At 43.4% G+C, this 26,038-nt stretch overlaps 1 protein-coding gene across 5 annotated transcripts in view; it reads left to right on the top strand.

The window, feature by feature from the left end:
- Positions 1-26,038, top strand: part of LOC134357777 (alpha-1,6-mannosylglycoprotein 6-beta-N-acetylglucosaminyltransferase A-like) — a 158,465-nt gene that overhangs the window by 122,040 nt on the left and 10,387 nt on the right. For all 5 annotated transcript variants that reach the window (XM_063069412.1, XM_063069411.1, XM_063069410.1 and 2 more), the window contains 3 exons: positions 3,214-3,360; positions 4,489-4,605; positions 13,609-13,683. In XM_063069412.1, coding sequence (XP_062925482.1) covers positions 3,214-3,360; positions 4,489-4,605; positions 13,609-13,683 — 339 coding nt within the window. The remainder of the gene's footprint in view (positions 1-3,213; positions 3,361-4,488; positions 4,606-13,608; positions 13,684-26,038) is intronic.

The following is a 26,038-nucleotide window of genomic DNA, read 5'->3' as shown; positions in this document are numbered from 1 at the left end:
AAACGTTCAAATTGAACCCACATCCACCACTACCACTGACAGCTCGTTCCACACCCACACCACCCTCTGAATGAAGAAATTCCCCCTTATATTCCCCTTTCACCCTTAATTCACGACCTCTAGTTGTAGTCTCACCCAACCTCAGTGGAAAAATTAATTTATCCTATCTACACCCCTCATAATTTTGTATATCTCTATCAAATCTCCCCTTATTCTCCTACACTTGAGGGAGAAAAAGTCCTAACCTATTCAATCTTGCCCTATAACTCAGGTCCTCGTGCCCTTGCAACATTCTTTAAAATTTTCTCCGCACTCTTTCACTGTAGGTAGGTAACCAAAATTGGGCACAATATTCCAAATTTGGGCTCACCAACATCTTATACAATTTCAACATAACATTCTATCTCCTGTACTTAATGCATTGATTTATGAAAGCCTGTGTGCCAAAAGCTCTCTTTACGACCCTGTGTATCTGTGACGCCACTTCTGAGGAATTATGGACCTGTATTCCCAAATCCCTTTGTTCTACCACACTCCTCAGTGCCCTACCGTTCACTACCCTGGTTAGTCCTCCCAAAGTGCAGCTCCTCACACTTGTCTGCATTAAATTACATCAGCCATTTTTCAGCCCATTTTTCCAGCTGGTCCAAATCTCAGTGCAAGCCATGATAGTCTTCCTTGCTGTCCATTACACTCCCAATCTTGGTGTCATTTGGAAATTTGTTGATCCAGTTACCATATAGAAGTTTCAGAAAATAGGATGACTCTGGGAAACAGACAGAATGAGCAAAGTCTTTAAATTCAATGCAGAAGCAAAGACTGAGCAAGAAAGCCATCTCAGATTTAAAAATGCAGAATGAAGTAGATAACTTAGAAACAGGGATGAACTAGGAATTACACATCTCAAAGTGCAAATTCAATTTATTATCAAAGTACATATATGGCACCATATACAACCCTGAGATTCATTTTCTTGTAGGCATTCACAGTAAATAGAAACATAGAAAACCTACAGCACAATACAGGCCCTTTGGCCCACAAAGTTGTGCCGAACATGTCCCTACCTTAGAAATTACTAGGCTTACCCATAGCCCTCTATTTTTCTAAGCTTCGTGTACCTATCCAAAAGTCTCTTAAAAGACTCTATTGTATCCGCCTCCACCACTGTTGCCAGCAGCCCATTCCACACACTCACCACTCTCTGCGTAAAAAAACTTACCCCTGACATCTCCACTATACCTACTCCCCAGCACCTTAAACCTGTGTCCTCTCGTGTTAGCCATTTCAGCCCTGGGAAAAAGCCTCTGACTATCCACACGATCAATGCCTCTCATAAATACAAAGAAACACAATAGAATCAATGAAAAACTGCACACAACAAGGATGGACAATCGCCCAATGTGTAAAGGACAGCAAATTATGCAAATACAGAAAATAAAAATAAAATAATAATTATAAATAAATAAGTAGTAAATATTGAGAACATGAGATGAAGAGTCCTTGAAGATGAATCTATAGGTTCAGTGATGGGGTGAGTGAAGCTATCCACACTGGTTCAGGAGCCTGATGGCTGAGGGGTAATCACTGTTCTTGAACCTGGTGGTATGGGACCTAACACTCTCAGACAGCAACAGTGAGAAGAGAGCGTGGCTCAGGTGATGGACGCTGCTTTCCAGCACCAGGAGTTTCGCTTTTGGTTTGCAGGTGTAGGAAAGAAATACTAAGCTGGCCCAATTATTTATTAGCAACTTTCAAATGAGTTGAATGGATATCCAATCGGAAATAACATTTGGAATAATGAGGAAAGTTTTTTAAACCAACGTGTGAACAATTGTGAAGAATGTATATTGTTTTGTATTACTCGGCCTAAATTTTTGTCTAGTAATTAAAAACTAAGCAAAATATTTGTACAACATTCCATGATGAATTATGTGAAAAAGATATTATACAGGGTATAAGGAGAATATTAATTGATCTGAATATATAACTAAACTTGATATAGTTAGAATTACACTCTGCCCCGCCCCGCCATATAATATACATTCCCATTCTGTGAATGAGACATTGGACTAGGACATGTCTGAAAAACACAATGCATATTTTGAGAAGTTAAAATTGTAATGATTGCGGAAACTCTGCATTTATCCCTTTCAGATGAGTTCCATTACCCAGAGCTAACAATTTAAAACAATTGGACAGCTCTGGTGAAGATTCTCAGCCTGAAACGTTGACTTTTTTCCCCATCCATAGAAGCTGCCTCACCTGCTGAGTTCCTCCGGTATTTAGTGTGTGTTGCTCTGGATTCACAGCATCTGCAGAATCTCCTGTGTTTAAAACTATTGAAAACACTCAGCATGTCAGGCAGCGTCACTCAGAAGGAAAATGGAATGTTTCAGGCCCAAAACCATATTTTTCAGAATTAAATTTAGAAGTAGAGTTTTCAGTTTATTTTAAAACTTATTTTTTGTAAGTTTTTAAGAAATTATTTAAATCCAATTTCAAATAGACAGCAGATTGTGACAAGGTCACCGACCAGCTCTGGGTGTGACGTCAAGACCAGCTTCCTGAAGTTCAGTGCTGCTTATAGATGCACCCAACTACAAAAAGTTAATAAAGCTACGTAAGTAGTGAGCACGGCAAAAATGATCAGCAGGTTGGAGCACTGTGTGGTGAGATCCATATAACATCTCAAACACAATTAATCCTTAAAGAGGCCTGATAAGGGTTAGGCATTAGCTGATTACAGAAACCCATTGCATTCATCACTGCCCTCTCCCCTCTTCAGCAAGCAAACACAGTCACATTTCACTAATTCCATATCCCTAAATAACATACTTATAAGACCATAAGATATAGGAGCAAAGTTAGGCCATTCAGCCCATTGAATCTCTTCCACCACTCAAACATAGCTGATTTATTATTCCTCTCAATTACATTCTCTTGCTTTCTCCCCATAACCTTTGACATCCTTATTAATCAAGAATCTATCGACCTCCACTTTAAATAAACCCAATGACTTGGCCGTCTGTGACAATGAATTCCACAGATTCACCATTCTCTGGATAAAGAAATTCCTCCTCCTCTCCCTTCTAAAAGGATGCCCCTCTATTCTGAGGCAGTGCATCTTATGGATTGTATCTCACTGCAATAAATGTGTCTGATGAAATTCTAGTCTGCAGTACTGATTTGTACAACGTTGACTGAATCTTTTAGGTTTTTGTGGGACTTGGATTCCCCTACGAAGGCCCTGCCCCTCTAGAAGCAATAGCGAATGGCTGCATATTTCTGAATGTAAAATTTAACCCTCCAAAGAACAGAAAAAACACTCAATTCTTTCAGGGGAAACCGACCTTCAGAGAGGTGTGTGAAATACGTTTCTATTATTTATGGTTAAGTTAAATTCCGTCCTGTAGCGCCCTGGGAAAGGTTTCAATGCCATTGTCTTGGTCTTTCTGTAGCAGCAGTGTTTGTGTTATGGCTGGAGATAATGAATGCTTTGGAATGTGACCCATCTAATCCAGGGAGTGGGTTTCTTTTGTGTGCCTGACGCTGGTGTGAGCTGGCACTTTTCTTCTGTGGGAGATGAAGATAGAAGACGCTGGAGAGAACCGGTCGTAGGATTCGACACGGTGGGGACTGTGATTCGATGGAGCAACCTGCAGAAGTCTACTGAGGATCAGTGAAAATGATTTTCAAAAGAGTTGAGGTCCAACTTGTGCACATTTGACTGTTTAATTATAATAGACCCTTTTTGATTTTTTTCCCCTTTCCTTTCTTTACTAACCCTTTAGTTAAGTTAACATTCATAAATATAATTTCTTCAGCCGTATGCAGTGTGCTGTCTGTTATTTTTTAGCACTGAGTTGTAATAGGGTAGCAGATTACACGGCATTCACACAAACTGGAGTATGGGTTGGGAGAGCTGTCCCAATCTCATGGATTTGGCAGGACCGGAGTGTACATTCCCTAGACTTGTGCAGCCCAAGGAAAACAGGGTTTCACTTGTTATTAATGCAGTTGGAGATCATTATGAAATACTAACCGTACTATTCTCTGAAACATGATTCCATGACTAGAATCTCAGGTGTATTTTGTTGTTTGTCACTGTCTGCAAGCATGATGCTTGGGTCGTCCAGGACTTTGAATTACACAGATCAAACGTGGCTGCAGGTTGGGATAATGCAGGAATGTGTTGGGAGGTGGAAAGTTGAAATGGGAGAATACCCCCCCCCCCACACACACACACACATTTGAAAAGAACTGGGAGTGGCCAGCCTTTGAGGGAAACGAAGATCTTCTTGAGGAGGAGCTGATGAGTGCCTGAGGACTTGGTGATTTTCCATTCCAGAATATAAGACATACAGCAATTTCAAATGTCCATATGCAATCAATAATTTGTTCTCTGCTGTATTCTGTGCTATGAAAATTAGATAAAGTAACTAGTATGGAGTTTTTGAAATAAAACACGACCTTTAATTCTGTTAACAGCTATCATCTCAGCATCCTTATGCAGAAACTTACATTGGGAAGCCACATGTCTGGACTGTTGACATTGACAACCTCAGCCTGGTAGAAGAATTGTTGCAGCAAATAATGAACCAGAAGGTATTTGCGTAATACATTACTACTACTAAATCATATTCCACTGAAATTGTAGGAGTAACTTCGCACTTAAATGAAATCCATGCAAAAGCTCAGTATCAGAAATACAAGAGATTCTGCAGATGTCGGAAATCCAGAGCAACACATACAAAACACTGGATGCACTCAGCAGGTCAGGCAGCATCTACAGAAAAGAATAGTCGATGTTAAAGGCTGAGAGCCTCCTTCAGGGGTGGAAAGGAAGGGGGGTGATGCCAGAATAAGAAGTTGGGTGGATGGGGGTGGTGGTGGGGGTGAAGAGCCGAGCTAGAAGATGATAGGAGACACCAGGTGGGTAGCAACGGAGGACGAAGTAAGAAGCTGGGAGGTAATAGGTGGAGAAGGTAAAGGGCTGAAGAAGAAGGAATCTGATAGGTGAGGGTAGTGGACCATAGCTGAAGGTTCAAGTTTCCTTTTATTATCAAAGTATGCATGTCACCATATACAACCCTGGGATTCATTCTCTTGCAGGCATACTCAGTAATTCCAAGAACCATAATAGATCAATGAAAGGCAACACCCAGCAGGCCAGACAACCACTGTGCAAAAGAGAACAAAGTGTGCAAATACAAAAGAAAGGAAATAATAATAAATAAATAAGCAATAAATATTACAAACATATGAAGAGTCCTTGAAAGTGAGTCCATAGGTTGTGGGAACAGTTCAATGATGGGGCAAGTGTAGTCGAGTGAAGTTATCTCCTCTGGTTCAAGAGGCTGATGGTTGAGGGGCCATAAGACCATAAAATATAGGATTAGGGTTATTAGAGACTTATATATAGGCATCTGTTAGTCTAGTGAGACCATGGATTTGCGTCTTGGAAGGTTTCCAGGGCGCAGGCCTGGGCAAGGTTGTATGGAAGACCGGCAGTTGCCCATGCTGCAAGTCTCCCCTCTCCACGACACCAATGTTGTCCAAGGGAAGGGCATTAGGACCCATACAGCTTGGCACCGGTGTCATCGCAGAGCAATGTGTGGTTAAGTGCCTTGCTCAAGGACACAACATGCTGCCTCAGCCAAGGCTCGAACGAGTGACCTTCAAATCACTAGACGAACGCCTTAACCACTTGGCCATGCGCCAACACCAATAGACTACAGCCTATTTTATCATGTGCCTCCAAGTACCCTGAGACCTGATCGTTAATAATCCACTCGAACATCCTCCCAACATGGAGGTCAGACTAATTGGCCTATAGTTTCCTTTCTTCTGCCTTTCTCCCTTCTTGAAGAGTAAAGTGACACTTGCAATTTTCCAGTCTCCCTGAACCATTTCAGAATCTTGTGATTCTTGAAAAATCATTATTAATCCCTCCACAATCTCTTCAGCCACCTCTTTCAGAACTCTGGGGTGTACACCAACTGGTCCAAGTGACTTACCTACCTTCAGACCTTTCATTTTCCCCAAGAACCTTCTCCCTAGTAATGGTAACTTCACACACTTCGTGACCCCTGACACCTGGGACTTCCACCATACCACTAGTGTCTTCCACAATGAAGGCAGATGCAAAATACTTACTCAGTTCATCTGCCATTTCCTTGTCCCCCATTACTACCACTCCAGCATCATTTTCCAATATCCACTCTCGCTTCTCTTTAACACTTTATGTATCTGAAGAAACTTTTGGTATCCTCTATAAAAGTTACTGGCTAGCTTACTTTCGTATTCCATCTTAACTTTCTTAATGACGGTTTTAGTTGACTTCTGTAGGTTTTTAAAAGCTTCCCAATCCTCAAACTTCCCACTAATTTTTACTCTATTATGTGCCCTTTTTATGACTTCAGTGTTGGCTTTGACTGTTCTTGTTAGCCACAGTTGTGTCACCTTGCCTTTAGAATAATTCTTCCTCTTCGGAATGTATATATCGTGTACCTTCCAAATTACTTCCAGAAATTCCAGTAATTGCTGCTCTGCCATCATCCCTGCATGTTCTTTTCCAATCATTTCTGGCCAGGTCCTCTCTCATGCCTCTGTAACCTTCTTTACTCCACTGTAATAACCATTCCTGAACCTGGTGCTGTGGGTCCTGAGACTCCTGTGCCTCGTTCCTGATGACAGCAGTGAGAAGTGAGCATGGCCTGGGTGGTGGGGGTCACTGATGATGGATGCTGTTTTCCTGTGACAACACTGTGTGTAGATGTGCTCAATGCTTGGGAGGGCTTTGCCCACAATGTAATGGGCCGTATCCACTAATTTTTGTAAGATTTTCCATTCAAGGGCATTGGTGTTTCCATACCAGACTGATGCAGCCAGTCAATATACTCCCCACTACACCTCTATAGAAGTTTGTCAAAGTATTAGATGTCATGCCAAATTTCTGCAAGCTCCAAAGAAAGTAGAGTTTGTCAAACTTTTAGAAGTCATGCTGAATCTTTACAAATTCTTAGCAAAGTAGAGGTTTATCAAAGTTTTTGATGTATGCCACATCTCTACAAACTCCTAAGGAAGTAGATGTCAAAGCTTTAGATGTTATGCTGAATTCCGACTCACTAAGCAGCCTTGTGGTGTAGTAATTAGTGGGTTACTGATCAGGAGTTTCCAAGCTGGTAACTTCCTGAGCCATGTCCAACACTGGATGATATGATAATATCTCTGGGCACCCAGAGAAAGAAATAATAGTTCAGAAAATCTTCTGTTCCAATGGCAATACGTATGTAACTCAGAAGAATTGGAGTTTCAGTGGGATATACTGCTACGTCTGACTCTACAATGGGGTTTGCTGCTAAGTCAGGCTCTACCTTGAGAAGAATTATCACCATCAGTGTCACAGAGAAGTCTCTGGGCTTTCAGTTTGATTGGGTGAAATCTATGATCATCGCCATCATAATTATTGCCTTAGAAATAAAAAAATACTTTGAAGGGAAAAGGTAACAAGGACTTCTACCCAAGTTATTCAGTGCAGAACAACTGACTTACAGAAGGGGTGAGCTATATATTGCTCTAATGAAAATGGCATTTTGCTAGTTTAATGGTTCATTATTGTTAACTTCAGTTGATTGGGAATGGCACTAAAGCTGTTATTGAATAACTGGATTTGGAAAACTGCAGAGACAGAAATGAAAAATGATTCATGCTTACCAAAACAAAGGAAACTGGGAAGAGTCACGGCATGATCAAAGGAAGGCTGCGGCTAATGGGCCACAGACACATCAGCCGAGTAATTCATGGAAGTTATTGTGAGCACCACTGTCATGGGAGACTTTAGTAGAGAAGCTGAAGTGAATAAACAGGGACAAATAGGAGAGACTTAAAAAAATGAGCAACACTGGAAGTGAGTGGGTGACTGACCTGGATGGATTGACCCTTGCAACAGCCTTGGCTGCAGTTGTCCATTCTTCCTCAGGCTCTGGAACATTACAAAATGATGAGCAGACTGCAAGTGTGACTGTTGCTTACAAAGGAATAGAAACAATAGGTGTGTTTGCAGGGGGAAAGATTGTATAGATAATCCGAGACAACATGACTTTACTCAGGAAAATGATGGAATAATAAAATGTAAATTTTAACCGATTAACAATTAAACAAGTAAAAAATAAAACTGATTAACAACTGTAACTGATTAACAATGAAGGCCAGGTTGGAAGGGAGGGGTGATCCAGGTAATACAGATGATTTTAAACACAAGAGATTCTGCAGATGCTGGAAATCCAGAGTAACACACAAAATGCTGGAGTAACTCAGGTCAGGAATAAACAGTCGACATTTCAGGCTGTGACCCTTCAACTGACCAATCAGTTGATTTTCTTCATGTTTTTACAAAAAAAAATCTGATATTGTCAGTGTAATTAGTGCACTAAGAAACATCGACACATAGAAAATCTACAGCACAATACAGGCCCTTCAGTTCATACTGCCGTGCCAAACATGTACTTACTTTAGAAATTACCCAGGGTTACCCATGGCCCTCAATTTTTCTTAGCTCCATGTATGTATCTTAAGAGCACTTGAGAGCATGGATACAAATTTGACTGAGAGATAGAAACCTGAGAATATTTCTGTCTGGTGAAATTATAATGGTGTGGAAAGCAAGAATGATGGAAGCAGATTTAATAATTTTCAAAATAGAATTTGAGAATGACTGGAAGGGGAGAAGATTTACAGAGCAGATCTTCCAAATACCTGGCAAAGGCACAGTGGGCAAGTGCCTTCCTTCCAGGCTCTTTCTCCTTGCCAGGACAAAATTGTAGCCTCAACATGTTTTTACAGCTCGCCAGTTCTAAGATCGAGGAACTATTGAGGATAAGGCGTGAGAGAATAGGACCAATTAAGTGTGACAGTGGAAAAATGTGTATGGAACCAGAGGAGACAGCAGAGGTACTTAATGAATACTTTGCTTCAGTATTCACTACGGAAAAGGATCTTGGCGATTGTAGTGATGACTTGCAGTGGACTGAAAAGCTTGAGCATGTAGGTATTAAGGCAGAGGATATGCTGGAGCTTTTAGAAAGCATCAAGTTGGATAAGTCACCGGGAACGGACGAGATGTACCCCAGGCTACTGTGGGAGGCAAGGGAGGAGATTGCTGAGCCTCTGGCGATGATCTTTGCATCATCAATGAAGACAGGAGAGGTTCCGGAGGATTGGAGGGTTGCGAATGTTAGTTCCATTATTCAAGAAAGGGAGTAGAGATAGCCCAGGAAATTATAGACCAGTGAGTCTTACTTCAGTGGTTGGTAAGTTAACCATATAACAATTACAGTACAGAAACAGGCCATCTCAGCCCTTCTAGTCCATGCCGAACTCTTACTCTCACCTAGTCCCACCGACCTGCACTCAGCCCATAACCCTCCATTCCTTTCCCGTCCATATATCTATCCAATTTAACTTTAAACAACAACATCGAACCTGCCTCAACCACTTCTGCTGGAAGCTCGTTCCACACAGCTACCACTCTCAGTAAAGAAGTTCTCCCTCATGGTACCCCTAAACTTTTGCCCTTTAACTCTCAACTCATGTCCTCTTGTTTGAATCTCCCCCACTCTCAATGGAAAAGCCTATCCACGTCAACTCTATCAATCCCCCTCATAATTTTAAATACCTCTATCAAGTCCCCCCTCAACCTTCTACGCTCCAAAGAATAAAGACCCAACTTGTTCAACCTTCCTCTGTAACTTAGGTGCTGAAACCCAGGTAACGTTCTAGTAAATCTTAAGTTGATGAAGAAGATCCTGAGAGGCAGGATTTATGAACTTTTGAAGAGACATAATATGATTAGGAATAGTCAGTATGGCTTTGTGAAAGGCAGGTTGTGCCTTACGAGCCTGACTGAATTTTTTGAGTATGTGACTAAACACATTGATGAAAGTACATGTAGTGTTTATGGATTTCAGCAAGGCATTTGATAAGGTAGCCCATGCAAGGCTTATTGAGAAAGTAAGGAGGCATGGGATCCAAGGGGACATTGCTTTGTGGATCCAGAACTGGCTTGCCCACAGAAGGCAAAGAGTGGTTGTAGACGGGTCATATTCTGCATGGAGGTCGGTGACCAGTGGTGTGCATTACACAGATGGTATTTGGCCTCCCAGGTGCCGGGTTTTGTGATGTCTCTGAGCACATCCACGATATCCTGAAATGGGAGGGTGAGCTGCCAGAGGTTGTGGTACATATTGGGACCAATGACATAGGTAGGGAAAGGGAAGGGGCCCTGAAAGCAGAATACAGAGAGTTGGGAAGGAAGCTGAGAAGCTGTATCTCAAGGGTAGTAATCTCAGGATTGCTTCATGAGCCACGGGAAAGTGAGTTTAGGAATAGAATGAGGTGGAGGGTAAATGCGTGGCTGAAGGATGGGAACAGGGGAATCTGAATCCAATCCACTATATGTTACGGTGTTTTGACATTTCAATGTACATGTGACAAATATTGCTAATCTTAACCAGTTCAATTAATAGTCAACAACTTTTAAAAGCCATTCAATAAATTCTTGCAAAAGGTATAGTTGGCTGGAATCTCTACTGTCAAGTACCTGTGCACAATTGCAGTGGCTCCAGTCCTATAATATTATCCATTCTTTGTAATATTTCACTCCAGAATGGACTCACAGTGGCACTGTCCCAAATTCATTGTGTACATTAAAACATGCCCATATAACTCTGTAAAGTAGACATGTTGAAATCTGCAGATGCTCCTGATTTAAGTTATTGTAGACAATCCTTTGTTCGGAAATTCATTGTAATTGTTGGTCTTTGCCTCCCTCTAGAGGTCAGAATCAGAATCGGAATCAGGTTTATTATCACTAGCATGTCATGAAATTTGTTAACTTAGCAGCAGCAGTTCAATGCCATGCAAATATAGAAGAATCAATCAATCAATCACACTATATGTATATTGAATAGATTAAAAATTGTGCAAAAAGCAGAAAGAATAAACAGAAATATATTAAAAAATTGAGTTAGTGTTCAACGGTTCAGTGTCCATTTAGAAATCGGATGGCAGAGGGGAAGAAGCTGTTCCTGAATCGCTGAGTGTGTGTCTTCAGGCTTCTGTATCTTCTCCCTGATGGTAACAGTGAGAAAAGGGCATGTCCTGGGTGCTGGAGGTCCTTAATAATGGACGCTGCCTTTCTGAGACATCACTCCTTGAAGATGTCCTGGATACTTTGTAGACTAGTACCCAAGGTGGAGCTGACTAAATTTACGACCCTCTGCAGCTTCTTTCGGTCCTGTGCAGTAGCCCCCCACCCCCATACCAGACAGTGATGCAGCCTGTCAGAATGCTCTCGATTGTGCATCTATAGAAGTTTTTGAGTGTATTTCTTTAAGCTCCTAATGAGGTATAGTTGCTGTCTTGCCTTCTTTATAGCTGCATCGATATGTTGGGACCAGGTTAGATCCTCAGAGATCTTGACACCCAGGAACTTGAAACTGCTCACTCCCTTCACTTCTGATCTCTCTATGAGGATTGGTATGTGTTTCCTCGTCTTAACCTTCCGGAATCCACAATCAGCTCTTTCATCTTACTGACGTTGAGTGCCAGCTTGTTGCTGCGACACCACTCCACTAGTTGGCATATCTCATTCCTGTACACACTCTCGACTCCATCTGAGATTCTACCAACAATGGTTGTATCATCTGATCATTCCCCACTGTCAGGAAACAATTACTGTTTAAACAAATAATCTTTTTGAGGAGCACGAATTCAAGATTCAAGATAGTTTATTGTCATTCTTCAGGAGAGAAGTGTAAAGGAGAACAAAGTGATTGTTACTCTGGAACCAATGGAGTGCAAAGAAACATAGTAAGCATAAAGCACAACAAAACACAAAAAAACACAACATAAAAACAAATATAAACGCAGTCCTATAAATTATAGTGTACAAAGGTGATGCTTTTCTTGCTAATTTTGAAGCAGTCCTTTAATTGTCGTCACACTAATCACACAACAGAGAATGCTGGATACATATTGGTGTGTATAAAGGTGAGCACCACAGTCACGTAGCAGTTACTGCAACGCTATTCCGACTCAGAGTGTCACAGTTCACAGGTCAGTTCCGGCAACCTCTGTAAACAGGTTTGCACGCTCCTTCCCGTGCGAGCGTGGGTTTCCTTCAGATGCTGCAGTTACCTCCCACAGTCCAAAGATATATCAGTTAATTGATCGATATTAATTGTCCCGTGATTAGGCTAGAGTTAAGTCACGGGATTGCTGGGCAGCATGGCTCGTTGGAGCACAAAGGCCTGATCCATGCTGTATCGATTATAGAAAATAAGTAAATAAAATAAATATTTCCACATCACAAACCTTCTTTACAATAAATCAAAAAAATTCTAAGCAGGTAAAGCAATGTGTGTGAAGAGACAATTGCAGATACTCGGCAGGTAGATCAGCGTGCGTGAAGAAGGAATTGCAGATGTTCGGCAGTTAAAAGCAGTGTCTGTGAGGAAGGAAATGAAAGTAGTAAGGTCAATAACCTTTTAACAAATCTGGAAAATGTTAAATTTCTTGGGCTGGCACAGAGTCAGAGAATGGGCAATAGAAATCAAAAAATGCAAAGGGAACTTGCAGTTCCAATCAATTAACAAGAGATAGTTGTAATTTAGAAAAATGAGGTGGATCTCATTGAAACTTGCCAAATATTGAAAGGCCTAAATAGAGTGGACATGGAGAGGATGTTTCATATAGTGGAATAGTCTAGGACCAGAGGACACAGCCTCAGAAGAGAGAGACATCTCTTTGAAACAGAGAAAGGGAGGAATTTCTTTAGCTGGAGAGCAGTGAATCTATGGAATTCTTTGCCACAGGCGGCTTTGGAGACCAAGCCATTGAGTATATTTAAAGCCAAGGTTGACAGGTTCTTGATTAGTCAGGGTGTCAAAGGTTACGGGAAGAAGGCAGAGGAGAGGGATAATAAATCAGCCATGATGGAATGAAGGAGCAGACTCAATGGGCCGAATGGCCTCATTCTGCTCTGATGTTTTATGATCCAGAGGAGGCAGATGTAGCAGGATCTGAGCCACTTGAACACTGAAGGAGAGAGTGAGTCTGGGCCTTGTGCTCTTTCATGCCAATGACAGCACAGCACTTGTTCAATATACTGCCAATTCGATTGTCCAACAGGAAGCAGTACTAGACTTTGGTTGGCTGTAGACTCTGTTTCTGAGCCAGGGATTGCATGTATTACTCTTGTCTTTGATTTCAAAGGTTATGGATTCAAAATCCTACTTTAAACTTTTGAGTTAAAAGTCTAAGCGAGACCTGCCGTTAACGAGGAACGCAGGAGCAGATGTTTGCTGGCAATCACTAGAAGACTTGGGAAGGCTGCCTATGGTATTTTTGTTGCTCCGTCCTCCTGTTTATTTAGATTTACTCCTGAATGAACAAGTCTGCCTTGTTCACGAAGGCTTGTTCTACAGACAACACTTCAAAGGTACCCAACCTAACTGGCCACCTTGGAACATGTTGAGATGCTGGAATCTTTACATAAAAGCTAACACTTATTTCTCTCTTATACAATAATATTTCTTTCCACAACAGGTGGAACCATATTTGCCATATGAATTCACATGTGAAGGACTGCTGGAAAGATTAAATGTTTTCATTGAAAAACAGGTAAGATTATTACTTTACAAACTACTTCAGAAGAATAATCTAATTGCATCCATTTTGTAAAATAATAAAATATAGATTGTTGATTATAGAAAAGTACAGTTCAGAAACCCGTCCTTTTGACCTGTTTCATCAGTGCTGATCTAAACCTGTATCCTCTCAATCTAGACTCTTCTGCCCTGGTTACAACATTCTTGTCTTTTATCCTATCTGTGCCTCTCATAATTTTACAACTCTTTACAGGATTACCCCTCAGCCATCTACGTTCCAGTGGGGATAAACACAGCCTATCCAATCTCTCCTTATTGCTACAACCCTCCCTTTCCAGACGACATCCTGATGAATCTGTTCTGCATCATCTGTCCTGGGGTGTGGTGAGCAGAAATGTAGAAAATACTGCAAGTATGGTGTAACCAGTGTTCTGTACAATTGCAAGGTCTTGTCCCAACTCTGAAACTCAATGCCTTGACCTATGAATAAAAGTAAACCAAATGCCTTTTTCACTGCCCTCTTCATATATATAGGCATCCATTAGTCTCATGAGACCATGGATTTGCGCCTTGGAAGGTTTCCAGGGCGCAGGCCTGGGCAAGGTTGTATGGAAGACCAGCAGTTGCCCATGCTGCAAGTCTCCCCTCTCCACGACACCAATGTTGTCCAAGGGAAGGGCATTAGGACCCTTACAGCTTGGCACCAGTGTCGTCCCAGAGCAATGTGTGGTTAAGTGCCTTGCTCAAGGACACAACACATTCCCTCAGCTGAGGCTCGAACTAGCGACCTTCAGATCACTAGGCCTTAACCACTTGGCCTCTTCATAGGGCCACAACTTTCAGGGAGCCATAGATTTGCGCTCCAAGGCCTTTCTGAGCATCAATGCTGCAAATGTCCATGCCATTTCCTCTCTGTGTCCTGCCCAAAATGCAGTCTCCTTATTTATTTGAATTAAGTTCCATCTGTGAATGATCTTCCAGACTTACACCCGAGCACATCTCGATATGTCAGCCTTCTTCACTGCCTACAATTCCAACAGCTTCTGTGTCTCTGAAAACTTACTCCTCTTATTATCTTCATTCTCATGCAACTCTATAAAAAACACAGTCAAAAGAACAAAGATATTGAAGCTGTGATATTCGTTTACACTGGATTCCTAATTTGAACAGACAAAAACAGGAGAGGTTGTGCCTCAGTTTGGCAGATGGTGCTTTTGCGGACTCGGTGGTGCTGCTCTGGGGATGAAGGAGTTAAAGCTAGATTGTCGGTGGTCTGCTGTGGGGATGAAGGAGTTAAAGCCAGATTGTCGACTCAGTGGTCTGCTCTGGGGATGAAGGAGTTAAAGCTAGATTGTCGGTGGTCTGCTGTGGGGATGAAGGAGTTAAAGCCAGATTGTTGACTCGGTAGTCTGCTGTGGGGATGAAGGAGTTAAAGCCAGATTGTCGACTTCGTGGTCTGCTGTGGGGATGAAGGAGTTAAAGCCAGATTGTCGACTAGGTGGTCTGCTGTGGGGATGAAGGAGTTAAAACCAGATTGTCGACTCGGTGGTCTGCTGTGGGGATGAAGGAGTTAAAATTAGATTGTCGACTCGGTGGTCTGCTGTGGGGATGAAGGAGTTAAAATCAGATTGTCGACTCGGTGGTCTGCTGTGGGGATGACGGAGTTAAAATCAGATTGTCGACTAGGTGGTCTGCTGTGGGGATGAAGGAGTTAAAACCAGATTGTCGACTCGGTGGTCTGCTGTGGGGATGAAGGAGTTAAAACCAGATTGTCGACTCGGTGGTCTGCTGTGGGGATGAAGGAGTTAAAACCAGATTGTCGACTCGGTGGTCTGCTGTGGGGATGAAGGAGTTAAAATCAGATTGTCGACTCGGTGGTCTGCTGTGGGGATGAAGGAGTTAAAATCAGATTGTCGACTCGGTGGTCTGCTGTGGGGATGAAGGAGTTAAAATCAGATTGTCGACTCGGTGGTCTGCTGTGGGGATGAAGGAGTTAAAATCAGATTGTCGACTCGGTGGTCTGCTGTGGGGATGAAGGAGTTAAAATCAGATTGTCGACTCGGTGGTCTGCTGTGGGGATGAGGGAGTTAAAATCAGATTGTCGACTCGGTGGTCTGCTGTGGGGATGAAGGAGTTAAAATCAGATTGTCGACTCGGTGGTCTGCTGTGGGGATGAAGGAGTTAAAATCAGATTGTCGACTCGGTGGTCTGCTGTGGGGATGAAGGAGTTAAAATCAGATTGTCGACTCGGTGGTCTGCTGTGGGGATGAGGGAGTTAAAATCAGATTGTCGACTCGGTGGTCTGCTGTGGGGATGAAGGAGTTAAAATCAGATTGTCGACTCGGTGGTCTGCTGTGGGGATGAAGGAGTTAAAATCAGATTGTCGACTCGGTGGTCTGCTGTGGGGATGAGGGAGTTAAAATCAGATTGTCGACTCGGTGGTCTGCTGTGGGGATGAAGGAGTTGAAGCCAGATTGTCGACTCGGTGGTCTGCTGTGGGGATGAGGGAGTTAAAATCAGATTGTCGACTCGGTGGTCTGCTGTGGGGATGAGGGAGTTAAAATTAGATTGTCGACTCGGTGGTCTGCTGTGGGGATGAAGGAGTTGAAGCCAGATTGTCGACTCGGTGGTCTGCTGTGGGGATGAAGGAGTTAAAATCAGATTGTCGACTCGGTGGTCTGCTGTGGGGATGAAGGAGTTGAAGCCAGATTGTCGACTCGGTGGTCTGCTGTGGGGATGAAGGAGTTAAAATCAGATTGTCGACTCGGTGGTCTGCTGTGGGGATGAGGGAGTTAAAATCAGATTGTCGACTCGGTGGTCTGCTGTGGGGATGAGGGAGTTAAAATCAGATTGTCGACTCGGTGGTCTGCTGTGGGGATGAGGGAGTTAAAATCAGATTGTCGACTCGGTGGTCTGCTGTGGGGATGAGGGAGTTAAAATCAGATTGTCGACTCGGTGGTCTGCTGTGGGGATGAAGGAGTTAAAATCAGATTGTCGACTCGGTGGTCTGCTGTGGGGATGAAGGAGTTAAAATCAGATTGTCGACTCGGTGGTCTGCTGTGGGGATGAGGGAGTTAAAATCAGATTGTCGACTCGGTGGTCTGCTGTGGGGATGAAGGAGTTAAAATCAGATTGTCGACTCGGTGGTCTGCTGTGGGGATGAGGGAGTTAAAATCAGATTGTCGACTCGGTGGTCTGCTGTGGGGATGAAGGAGTTAAAATCAGATTGTCGACTCGGTGGTCTGCTGTGGGGATGAAGGAGTTAAAATCAGATTGTCGACTCGGTGGTCTGCTGTGGGGATGAAGGAGTTAAAATCAGATTGTCGACTCGGTGGTCTGCTGTGGGGATGAGGGAGTTAAAATCAGATTGTCGACTCGGTGGTCTGCTGTGGGGATGAAGGAGTTAAAATCAGATTGTTGACTCGGTGGTCTGCTGTGGGGATGAAGGAGTTAAAATCAGATTGTCGACTCGGTGGTCTGCTGTGGGGATGAGGGAGTTAAAATCAGATTGTCGACTCGGTGGTCTGCTGTGGGGATGAAGGAGTTGAAGCCAGATTGTCGACTCGGTGGTCTGCTGTGGGGATGAGGGAGTTAAAATCAGATTGTCGACTCGGTGGTCTGCTGTGGGGATGAGGGAGTTAAAATTAGATTGTCGACTCGGTGGTCTGCTGTGGGGATGAAGGAGTTGAAGCCAGATTGTCGACTCGGTGGTCTGCTGTGGGGATGAAGGAGTTAAAATCAGATTGTCGACTCGGTGGTCTGCTGTGGGGATGAAGGAGTTGAAGCCAGATTGTCGACTCGGTGGTCTGCTGTGGGGATGAAGGAGTTAAAATCAGATTGTCGACTCGGTGGTCTGCTGTGGGGATGAGGGAGTTAAAATCAGATTGTCGACTCGGTGGTCTGCTGTGGGGATGAGGGAGTTAAAATCAGATTGTCGACTCGGTGGTCTGCTGTGGGGATGAGGGAGTTAAAATCAGATTGTCGACTCGGTGGTCTGCTGTGGGGATGAAGGAGTTGAAGCCAGATTGTCGACTCGGTGGTCTGCTGTGGGGATGAAGGAGTTAAAATCAGATTGTCGACTCGGTGGTCTGCTGTGGGGATGAGGGAGTTAAAATCAGATTGTCGACTCGGTGGTCTGCTGTGGGGATGAAGGAGTTGAAGCCAGATTGTCGACTCGGTGGTCTGCTGTGGGGATGAGGGAGTTAAAATCAGATTGTCGACTCGGTGGTCTGCTGTGGGGATGAGGGAGTTAAAATCAGATTGTCGACTCGGTGGTCTGCTGTGGGGATGAAGGAGTTGAAGCCAGATTGTCGACTCGGTGGTCTGCTGTGGGGATGAAGGAGTTGAAGCCAGATTGTCGACTCGGTGGTCTGCTGTGGGGATGAGGGAGTTAAAATCAGATTGTCGACTCGGTGGTCTGCTGTGAGGATGAGGGAGTTAAAATCAGATTGTCGACTCGGTGGTCTGCTGTGGGGATGAAGGAGTTAAAATCAGATTGTCAACTCGGTGGTCTGCTGTGAGGATGAGGGAGTTAAAATCAGATTGTCGACTCGGTGGTCTGCTGTGGGGATGAAGGAGTTAAAATCAGATTGTCGACTCGGTGGTCTGCTGTGGGGATGAAGGAGTTGAAGCCAGATTGTCGACTCGGTGGTCTGCTGTGGGGATGAGGGAGTTAAAATCAGATTGTCGACTCGGTGGTCTGCTGTGGGGATGAGGGAGTTAAAATCAGATTGTCGACTCGGTGGTCTGCTGTGGGGATGAGGGAGTTAAAATCAGATTGTCGACTCGGTGGTCTGCTGTGGGGATGAAGGAGTTGAAGCCAGATTGTCGACTCGGTGGTCTGCTGTGGGGATGAAGGAGTTAAAATCAGATTGTCGACTCGGTGGTCTGCTGTGGGGATGAAGGAGTTGAAGCCAGATTGTCGACTCGGTGGTCTGCTGTGGGGATGAAGGAGTTAAAATCAGATTGTCGACTCGGTGGTCTGCTGTGGGGATGAGGGAGTTAAAATCAGATTGTCGACTCGGTGGTCTGCTGTGGGGATGAGGGAGTTAAAATCAGATTGTCGACTCGGTGGTCTGCTGTGGGGATGAGGGAGTTAAAATCAGATTGTCGACTCGGTGGTCTGCTGTGGGGATGAGGGAGTTAAAATCAGATTGTCGACTCGGTGGTCTGCTGTGGGGATGAAGGAGTTGAAGCCAGATTGTCGACTCGGTGGTCTGCTGTGAGGATGAGGGAGTTAAAATCAGATTGTCGACTCGGTGGTCTGCTGTGGGGATGAAGGAGTTAAAATCAGATTGTCGACTCGGTGGTCTGCTGTGGGGATGAAGGAGTTGAAGCCAGATTGTCGACTCGGTGGTCTGCTGTGGGGATGAGGGAGTTAAAATCAGATTGTCTACTCGGTGGTCTGCTGTGGGGATGAGGGAGTTAAAATCAGATTGTCGACTCGGTGGTCTGCTGTGGGGATGAAGGAGTTGAAGCCAGATTGTCGACTCGGTGGTCTGCTGTGGGGATGAGGGAGTTAAAATCAGATTGTCGACTCGGTGGTCTGCTGTGAGGATGAGGGAGTTAAAATCAGATTGTCGACTCGGTGGTCTGCTGTGGGGATGAAGGAGTTAAAATCAGATTGTCAACTCGGTGGTCTGCTGTGAGGATGAGGGAGTTAAAATCAGATTGTCGACTCGGTGGTCTGCTGTGGGGATGAAGGAGTTAAAATCAGATTGTCGACTCGGTGGTCTGCTGTGGGGATGAAGGAGTTGAAGCCAGATTGTCGACTCGGTGGTCTGCTGTGGGGATGAGGGAGTTAAAATCAGATTGTCGACTCGGTGGTCTGCTGTGGGGATGAGGGAGTTAAAATCAGATTGTCGACTCGGTGGTCTGCTGTGGGGATGAGGGAGTTAAAATCAGATTGTCGACTCGGTGGTCTGCTGTGGGGATGAAGGAGTTGAAGCCAGATTGTCGACTCGGTGGTCTGCTGTGGGGATGAAGGAGTTGAAGCCAGATTGTCGACTCGGTGGTCTGCTGTGGGGATGAAGGAGTTGAAGCCAGATTGTCGACTCGGTGGTCTGCTGTGGGGATGAAGGAGTTGAAGCCAGATTGTCGACTCGGTGGTCTGCTGTGGGGATGAAGGAGTTGAAGCCAGATTGTCGACTCGGTGGTCTGCTGTGGGGATGAAGGAGTTAAAATCAGATTGTCGACTCGGTGGTCTGCTGTGGGGATGAAGGAGTTAAAATCAGATTGTCGACTCGGTGGTCTGCTGTGGGGATGAAGGAGTTGAAGCCAGATTGTCGACTCGGTGGTCTGCTGTGGGGATGAAGGAGTTAAAATCAGATTGTCGACTCGGTGGTCTGCTGTGGGGATGAAGGAGTTAAAATCAGATTGTCGACTCGGTGGTCTGCTGTGGGGATGAAGGAGTTAAAATCAGATTGTCGACTCGGTGGTCTGCTGTGGGGATGAAGGAGTTAAAATCAGATTGTCGACTCGGTGGTCTGCTGTGGGGATGAAGGAGTTGAAGCCAGATTGTCGACTCGGTGGTCTGCTGTGGGGATGAAGGAGTTGAAGCCAGATTGTCGACTCGGTGGTCTGCTGTGGGGATGAAGGAGTTGAAGCCAGATTGTCGACTCGGTGGTCTGCTGTGGGGATGAAGGAGTTAAAATCAGATTGTCGACTCGGTGGTCTGCTGTGGGGATGAAGGAGTTGAAGCCAGATTGTCGACTCGGTGGTCTGCTGTGGGGATGAAGGAGTTGAAGCCAGATTGTCGACTCGGTGGTCTGCAACATATAAAATTATGAAAGGGATAGAGACAGGAAAGTTGTTTTCACTGGTAGGTGAGTCTAGAACTAGGGGACATACTGTAGCCTCAAAATTCGGGGGAGTAGATATAGGACGGAGATGAGGAGGAACTGCTTTTCCCAGAAAGTGGTGAATCTGTGGAATTCTCTGCCCAATGAAGTAGTGGAGACTCCTCAGTAAATATATTTAAGACAAGGTTGGATAGATTTTTGCACAGTAGGGGAATTGAGGGTTATGAGTGAAAGGCCGGTAGGTAGAGATGAGTCCATGGCCAGATCAGGCTTGATAGGCCAGATGGCCGACTCCTGCTTCTATTTCTTATGTTCCTATGTGATACGTTTTCAGGTTTTGGTGCCTTGTTCCTGATGGGAGAGGGGCAATGAGAGAATGTCCAGGATAAGTGGCAACGGATTATGTTGGTTGCTTTACTGAGGCATCAAGAAGCATAGACAGGGTCTAAAAGAGCTTGGAGAGAAGATTGATTTCCATGATGTGCTGAGCTCCGTCCACAATTCTTTACTATTTCTTGCAGTCAAAGGCAGAGCATTTGATATACTAAGCCCTGAACCAAATATGATGCTATCTATAGTGCCTCGATAAGGGTTGATGGGGACAGGCCAAATGTCTTTATCCTCCTGAGGAAGGAGAGGTGTTTGTGAGCTTTCTTGGGCATGGTGTCTATGTGGTTAGACAAGGAGAGGCTTTTGGAGAAGTTCATTCCCAGGAATTTGAAGCTCTCAACCCTCTCAACCTTAGCACCATTGATGTAGAGACAAGCATGTGCGTCAGAGACCAGTTCTTTTGTCTTGCTGACATTGATTGAAAGATTGTTGTCACTAAACTCTCCATCTCCTTCCCTTGGAAAAAGGATTACAGTTTAAATGCCTAAATTACATCAATCTCATTACAATTCTTCATCACTTTTGCTGAAAAAATAATGGGGGTTGTGTTGTCAGCCTTTGCAAACTGGCATCGTTATCATCTCAGTGCTTTCTCCTTCCAGATGATCTCCTGCTGAAAATGTTTATTCTTTTCATTGAGTTTGAACATGCATTGTCCCGCCTTTCCTGCAATCTATAATCCTCACATTCTTCATCTTCACATCTGCATGAAATGTGTGGCACTAGTTTATCTCCACCAGTGAATACTTGCCACATTCAACACTGCAGCTAATCTTGCTATCTCATGTTCTTTTCATTTACATACTTTTTAAATCTGCTCATTTTTATTCAACTGAATTTTAACTTTTTAATCTTTTAGTTCATCACTCTAAACACCATATGAGTATAAGTCAAAGGAGCAGAATTAGGCCATTCAACCCATCGATTCTGCTCTGCCATTCCATCATGACTGATTCATTTTCCCTCTCAGCTCCTTCTCCTGTAACCTTTGATGCCCTGACTAATCAAGAATCTATCAAGCTCCACTTTAAATATGCCCAATGACTTGGTCTCCACAGCCATTTGTGGCGATGTATTCCACAGATTCGCCACCCTCTGGCAAAAGAAATTCCACCTCATCTCCATTCTAAATGGATGTCCCTCTATTCTGAGACTGTGTCCTCTCATTCTAGTCTCCCCCTCCCCTTCCATGGATTCCCTTCTCCACATCCACTTTATCCAGACCTTTCAATATTTAAAATATAGAAACATAGAAAAACCTACAGCACAATACGGGCCCTTCGGCCCACAAAGTTGTGCCCATTGTGTTCTTATATTAATACATACCGTGGGTTAACAATAAAGAATCATATTCTGGAAGACAGAACTTTTATTTACAGCAACAAAACCAAACCACGTTTTTACCAAGCCATGTTCCAGATCATTCTATCATTTCTGCACATGTTCAGAACTCTTTCCAATCATGTTCTGACATGTCATATCACCACATCTTCCTTTCCTTAAAAAGAAAAACAATTAGCAACATTGACCATAACAAATGCATTATTTGATATATCTCTATCAATCTCTCTGGGGGCTTACGAACATGAGTAGACCTTCTAAGCAGTTCACGCGGTTCTGGTGTTTCGTTGTTATTTCCATATTTCCATGTTATTTCGTTGTCTGGTCTGCATCAGTTAACTGAAACTCTGAAGTTGGCTCTTTCTTGAGGTCTTTGCGATTTCTTCTTTACACTGCTCCTTCTTCTGTTTGGACCATGTATGATCGGGGTTGTACTGCTTCAAGTACTGTAGCTTTCTCAATTCCTTCACTTCCATTTGTAATGAAATACGAATCTTCTTTTCTTCATCTAATTCATTCATTAACTGTGTAATCTCTGAGACTTCATCATTTCAATAAAACTTCTCAATTCCTTCACTTGTGCTTTCACTTCTTCAATTGGATCCTGATTCTTGTCACTCTTTGGCTTCAGATCAGTATTATACTGTACCAGCAAGTTTGGCCTCTGTCCTCCTGCAGAGGTGAGATTGTGATGGAATGCATGGCTCATTGATGCATGTGCATTACTTCCAGAGGGCAAAATTGCAACTCCAGGTTTTGGTGGCAATGCTTTGTCAGATGCTGGTAACAAAGGGATGGGTCTGGAAGCTTTCTTTATGACTTCTAGCCGTTCCATTCTGTCACTGTATTCTGACTCTGTGTCACTGTCCAGGACTAAGACTCTTTTCACCAAATTCAGTCTCTCACAGGCAGATAGACCCAGTATTGACTGTACATTCCTTGGCACCACCACAAATGAAAGCGTGTACACAATATTTTTGTGTGATACTTTTGCCACACATGTTCCTTTAACCAGAATGTCTGCACCTGAATACTCAGTCACTTTTATATTTGTCTTATGTAACTTTGGTCTTGGCTTTAATGCAATAAACTCAGATTCTGCAAGAACATTTACTTGTGCTCCAGTATCAAGTTTAAACAGAATATTGTTTTGGTTCACTTGCAATGGAATAGTCCAGTCATTCTTACTTAGTTTGTTTTCACAAAGCACATCTATATAGAACTCCTCAAGTTCATTTTCAAGCACTGCATTTACCTGTTTTATTTTCTTTCTACTTCTGCAATAGCGTGAAAAATGATTACTCTTACCACAGTTGTTGCATATTTTCCCATATGCTGGACACTGTTTAGGCCGGTGCTGCTGCCCACAGCGATCACATAGCTTTTTTCTCTCAGATGACGTCTTGCTCTCTGTCGGTTTTATTGTTGTTTTATTATTATTTCTAATATGTTTGCGCTTTTCCACAGCGTCTACATGGCAGCTCTCAGTGAAAAGTTCTTTAGCCTGTGACATCACGGTTTCTGAAGCTTTGCAGAGTATCAAAGCTTTTTCCCAAGTCTAAATCTTGTTCTCTTAACAGTCTTTCTCTCAGACCATTATCCCGAATGCCACAAACAATTCTGTCTTTAATGAGAGAGCCTGTCAGTTCTGCAAACTCGCATGTTTTACTCCGGTGTCTCAACTCTGTAACATATTGATCAATTGTTTCACCAGCTCTTTGCGCACATGTAAAAAATTTATACCTTTCATACATCAAATTACGCTTCGTTATACAAAATGCTTCAAATTTTTCCATTATCGATTTTAACTTCAAATTATCTCCATTTTCAAAAATAAAATGATTATATACCTCAATTGCATCGTCTCCCATTATATGAAGTAGAAGTGCAGCTTTCATTTTTTTCTGGTTTTCTGTCAGCTCCGATCGCCAATAAATATATTTCAAAATGCGGCTGGAATTTTCTCCAGTTCTCAGCTACGTTCCCAGTCAGCTGAAGTGTTGGTGGAGGTTGCAAACCTTCCATTTTTAAAGCTGTTAGCAAACACCAAAACAGTTTGAACTCTTTTTTTCTTCGATTATCTTCTCTTCTCCTGTGTTAGCGAACGTATTATTCTTCCAGACCGACCTCTGACACCATGTTGTGTTCTGATATTAATATGTACCATGGGTTAACAACAAAGAATCATATTCTGGAAGACACAGAACTTTTATTTACAGCAACAAAACCAAACCACGTTTTTACCAAGCCATGTTCCAGATCATTCTATCATTTCTGCGCATGCTCAGAAGTCTTTCCAATCATGTTCTGACACGTCATATCACCATAGTGCCAAACATGTCCCTACCTTAAAAATTACTAGGCTTACCTATAGCCCTCTATTTTTCTAAGCTCCACGTACCTATCCAAAAGTCTCTTAAAAGACCCTATCGTATCTGCCTCCACCACCATTGCTGGCAGCCCATTCCATGCACTCACCACTCTCTGAGTAAAAATCTTACCCCTGACATCTCCTCTGTACCTACTCCCCAGCACCTTAAACCTGTGTCCTCTTGTGGCAACCATTTCAACCCTGGGAAAAAGCCTCTGACTATCCACACAATCAATGCCTCTCATCATCTTATACACCTCTATCAGGTCACCTCTCATCCTCCGTCGCTCCAAGGAGAAAAGGCTGAGTTCACTCAACCTATTAATAGGTTTCAATGAGATTCCCCTTCATTCTTCAAAGCTCCAGCGAGTACAGGACCAGAGCCATCAAATGCTGCTGATACATTCATCCTTTCATTCCCAGAATCCTTCTCATGAACCTCCTCTGGACTCTCTCCAATGCCAGCACACTTTTCTTAGATAAGGGGTCCAAAATAGTGCTCACAATGCTTCAAGTGTGGTCTGACCAATGCCTTATAAAGCCTCAGCACCAAATCCTTGTTCTTGAAATGAATGCTAACATTGCATTTGCATCCTCAGCACTGACTCAGCCTGCAAGTTAACCTTTATGGAATTCTGCTTGAGGACTCCCAAGTCCCTTTGCACATCTGACTTCTGAATTTTTTCCCTGTTTAGAAAATAGTATATGTTTTTATTCCTTCTACCAAAGTGCACAACCATACATTTCCTGCTACCGTATTCCATCTGCCACCTTTTTGCCCATTCTCCTCATCTGCCTGTCTTTCTTTAGCCCCTCTGTTTCCTCAGCACTATCTGCCCCTCCACCTATTTTCATATCATCCACAAACTTGGCCTCAAAGCCATAAAATCACCAACATACAATGTGAAAAGAAGTGGTCCCAACACTGATCCCTACAGAACACCACTAGACACCGGCAGCCAACCAAAAAAGACCCCCTTTATTCCCACTCTGTACCTGCTGCCAGTCAGCCAATTTTCAACCTATGCTAGAACCTTTCCTATAATACCATGGGCTCTTAACTTGTTGAGCAGCTTCATGTGTGGCAGCCTGTCAAAAAACCTTCTGAAAATTCAAGTACACAACATCCACTGGGCATCCTCGGTCTGTCCTGCTTGTATTTCCTCAAAGAGTTCCAACAGATTTCCCCTGAAGGAAATAATGCCGACTTTGGCCTATGTTATATGTTTACCAATTACTCCTAAACCTTATCCTTAACAATCAACTCCAACATCTTCCCAACTACCGAGGTTAGGCTATCTGTCCTAGAATTTCCTTTTTCCTGCCTCCCTCCCTTCTTAAAGACTGTCATCATTATTAATGTACGTTTAGGATCAGGAGTGGAAGGATGAAGGCGTAGTACAGACAGACGAGTTTGGCCTGGATTGGCACTGCTGTCAATGTGGGCAGGCTGAACCAGAATTACC

This window comes from Mobula hypostoma, chromosome 17 (genome assembly GCF_963921235.1).
Source record: "Mobula hypostoma chromosome 17, sMobHyp1.1, whole genome shotgun sequence".
Classification (NCBI taxonomy): Eukaryota; Metazoa; Chordata; class Chondrichthyes; order Myliobatiformes; family Myliobatidae; genus Mobula; species Mobula hypostoma.
This window is presented reverse-complemented; position numbering and strand designations above follow the sequence as displayed.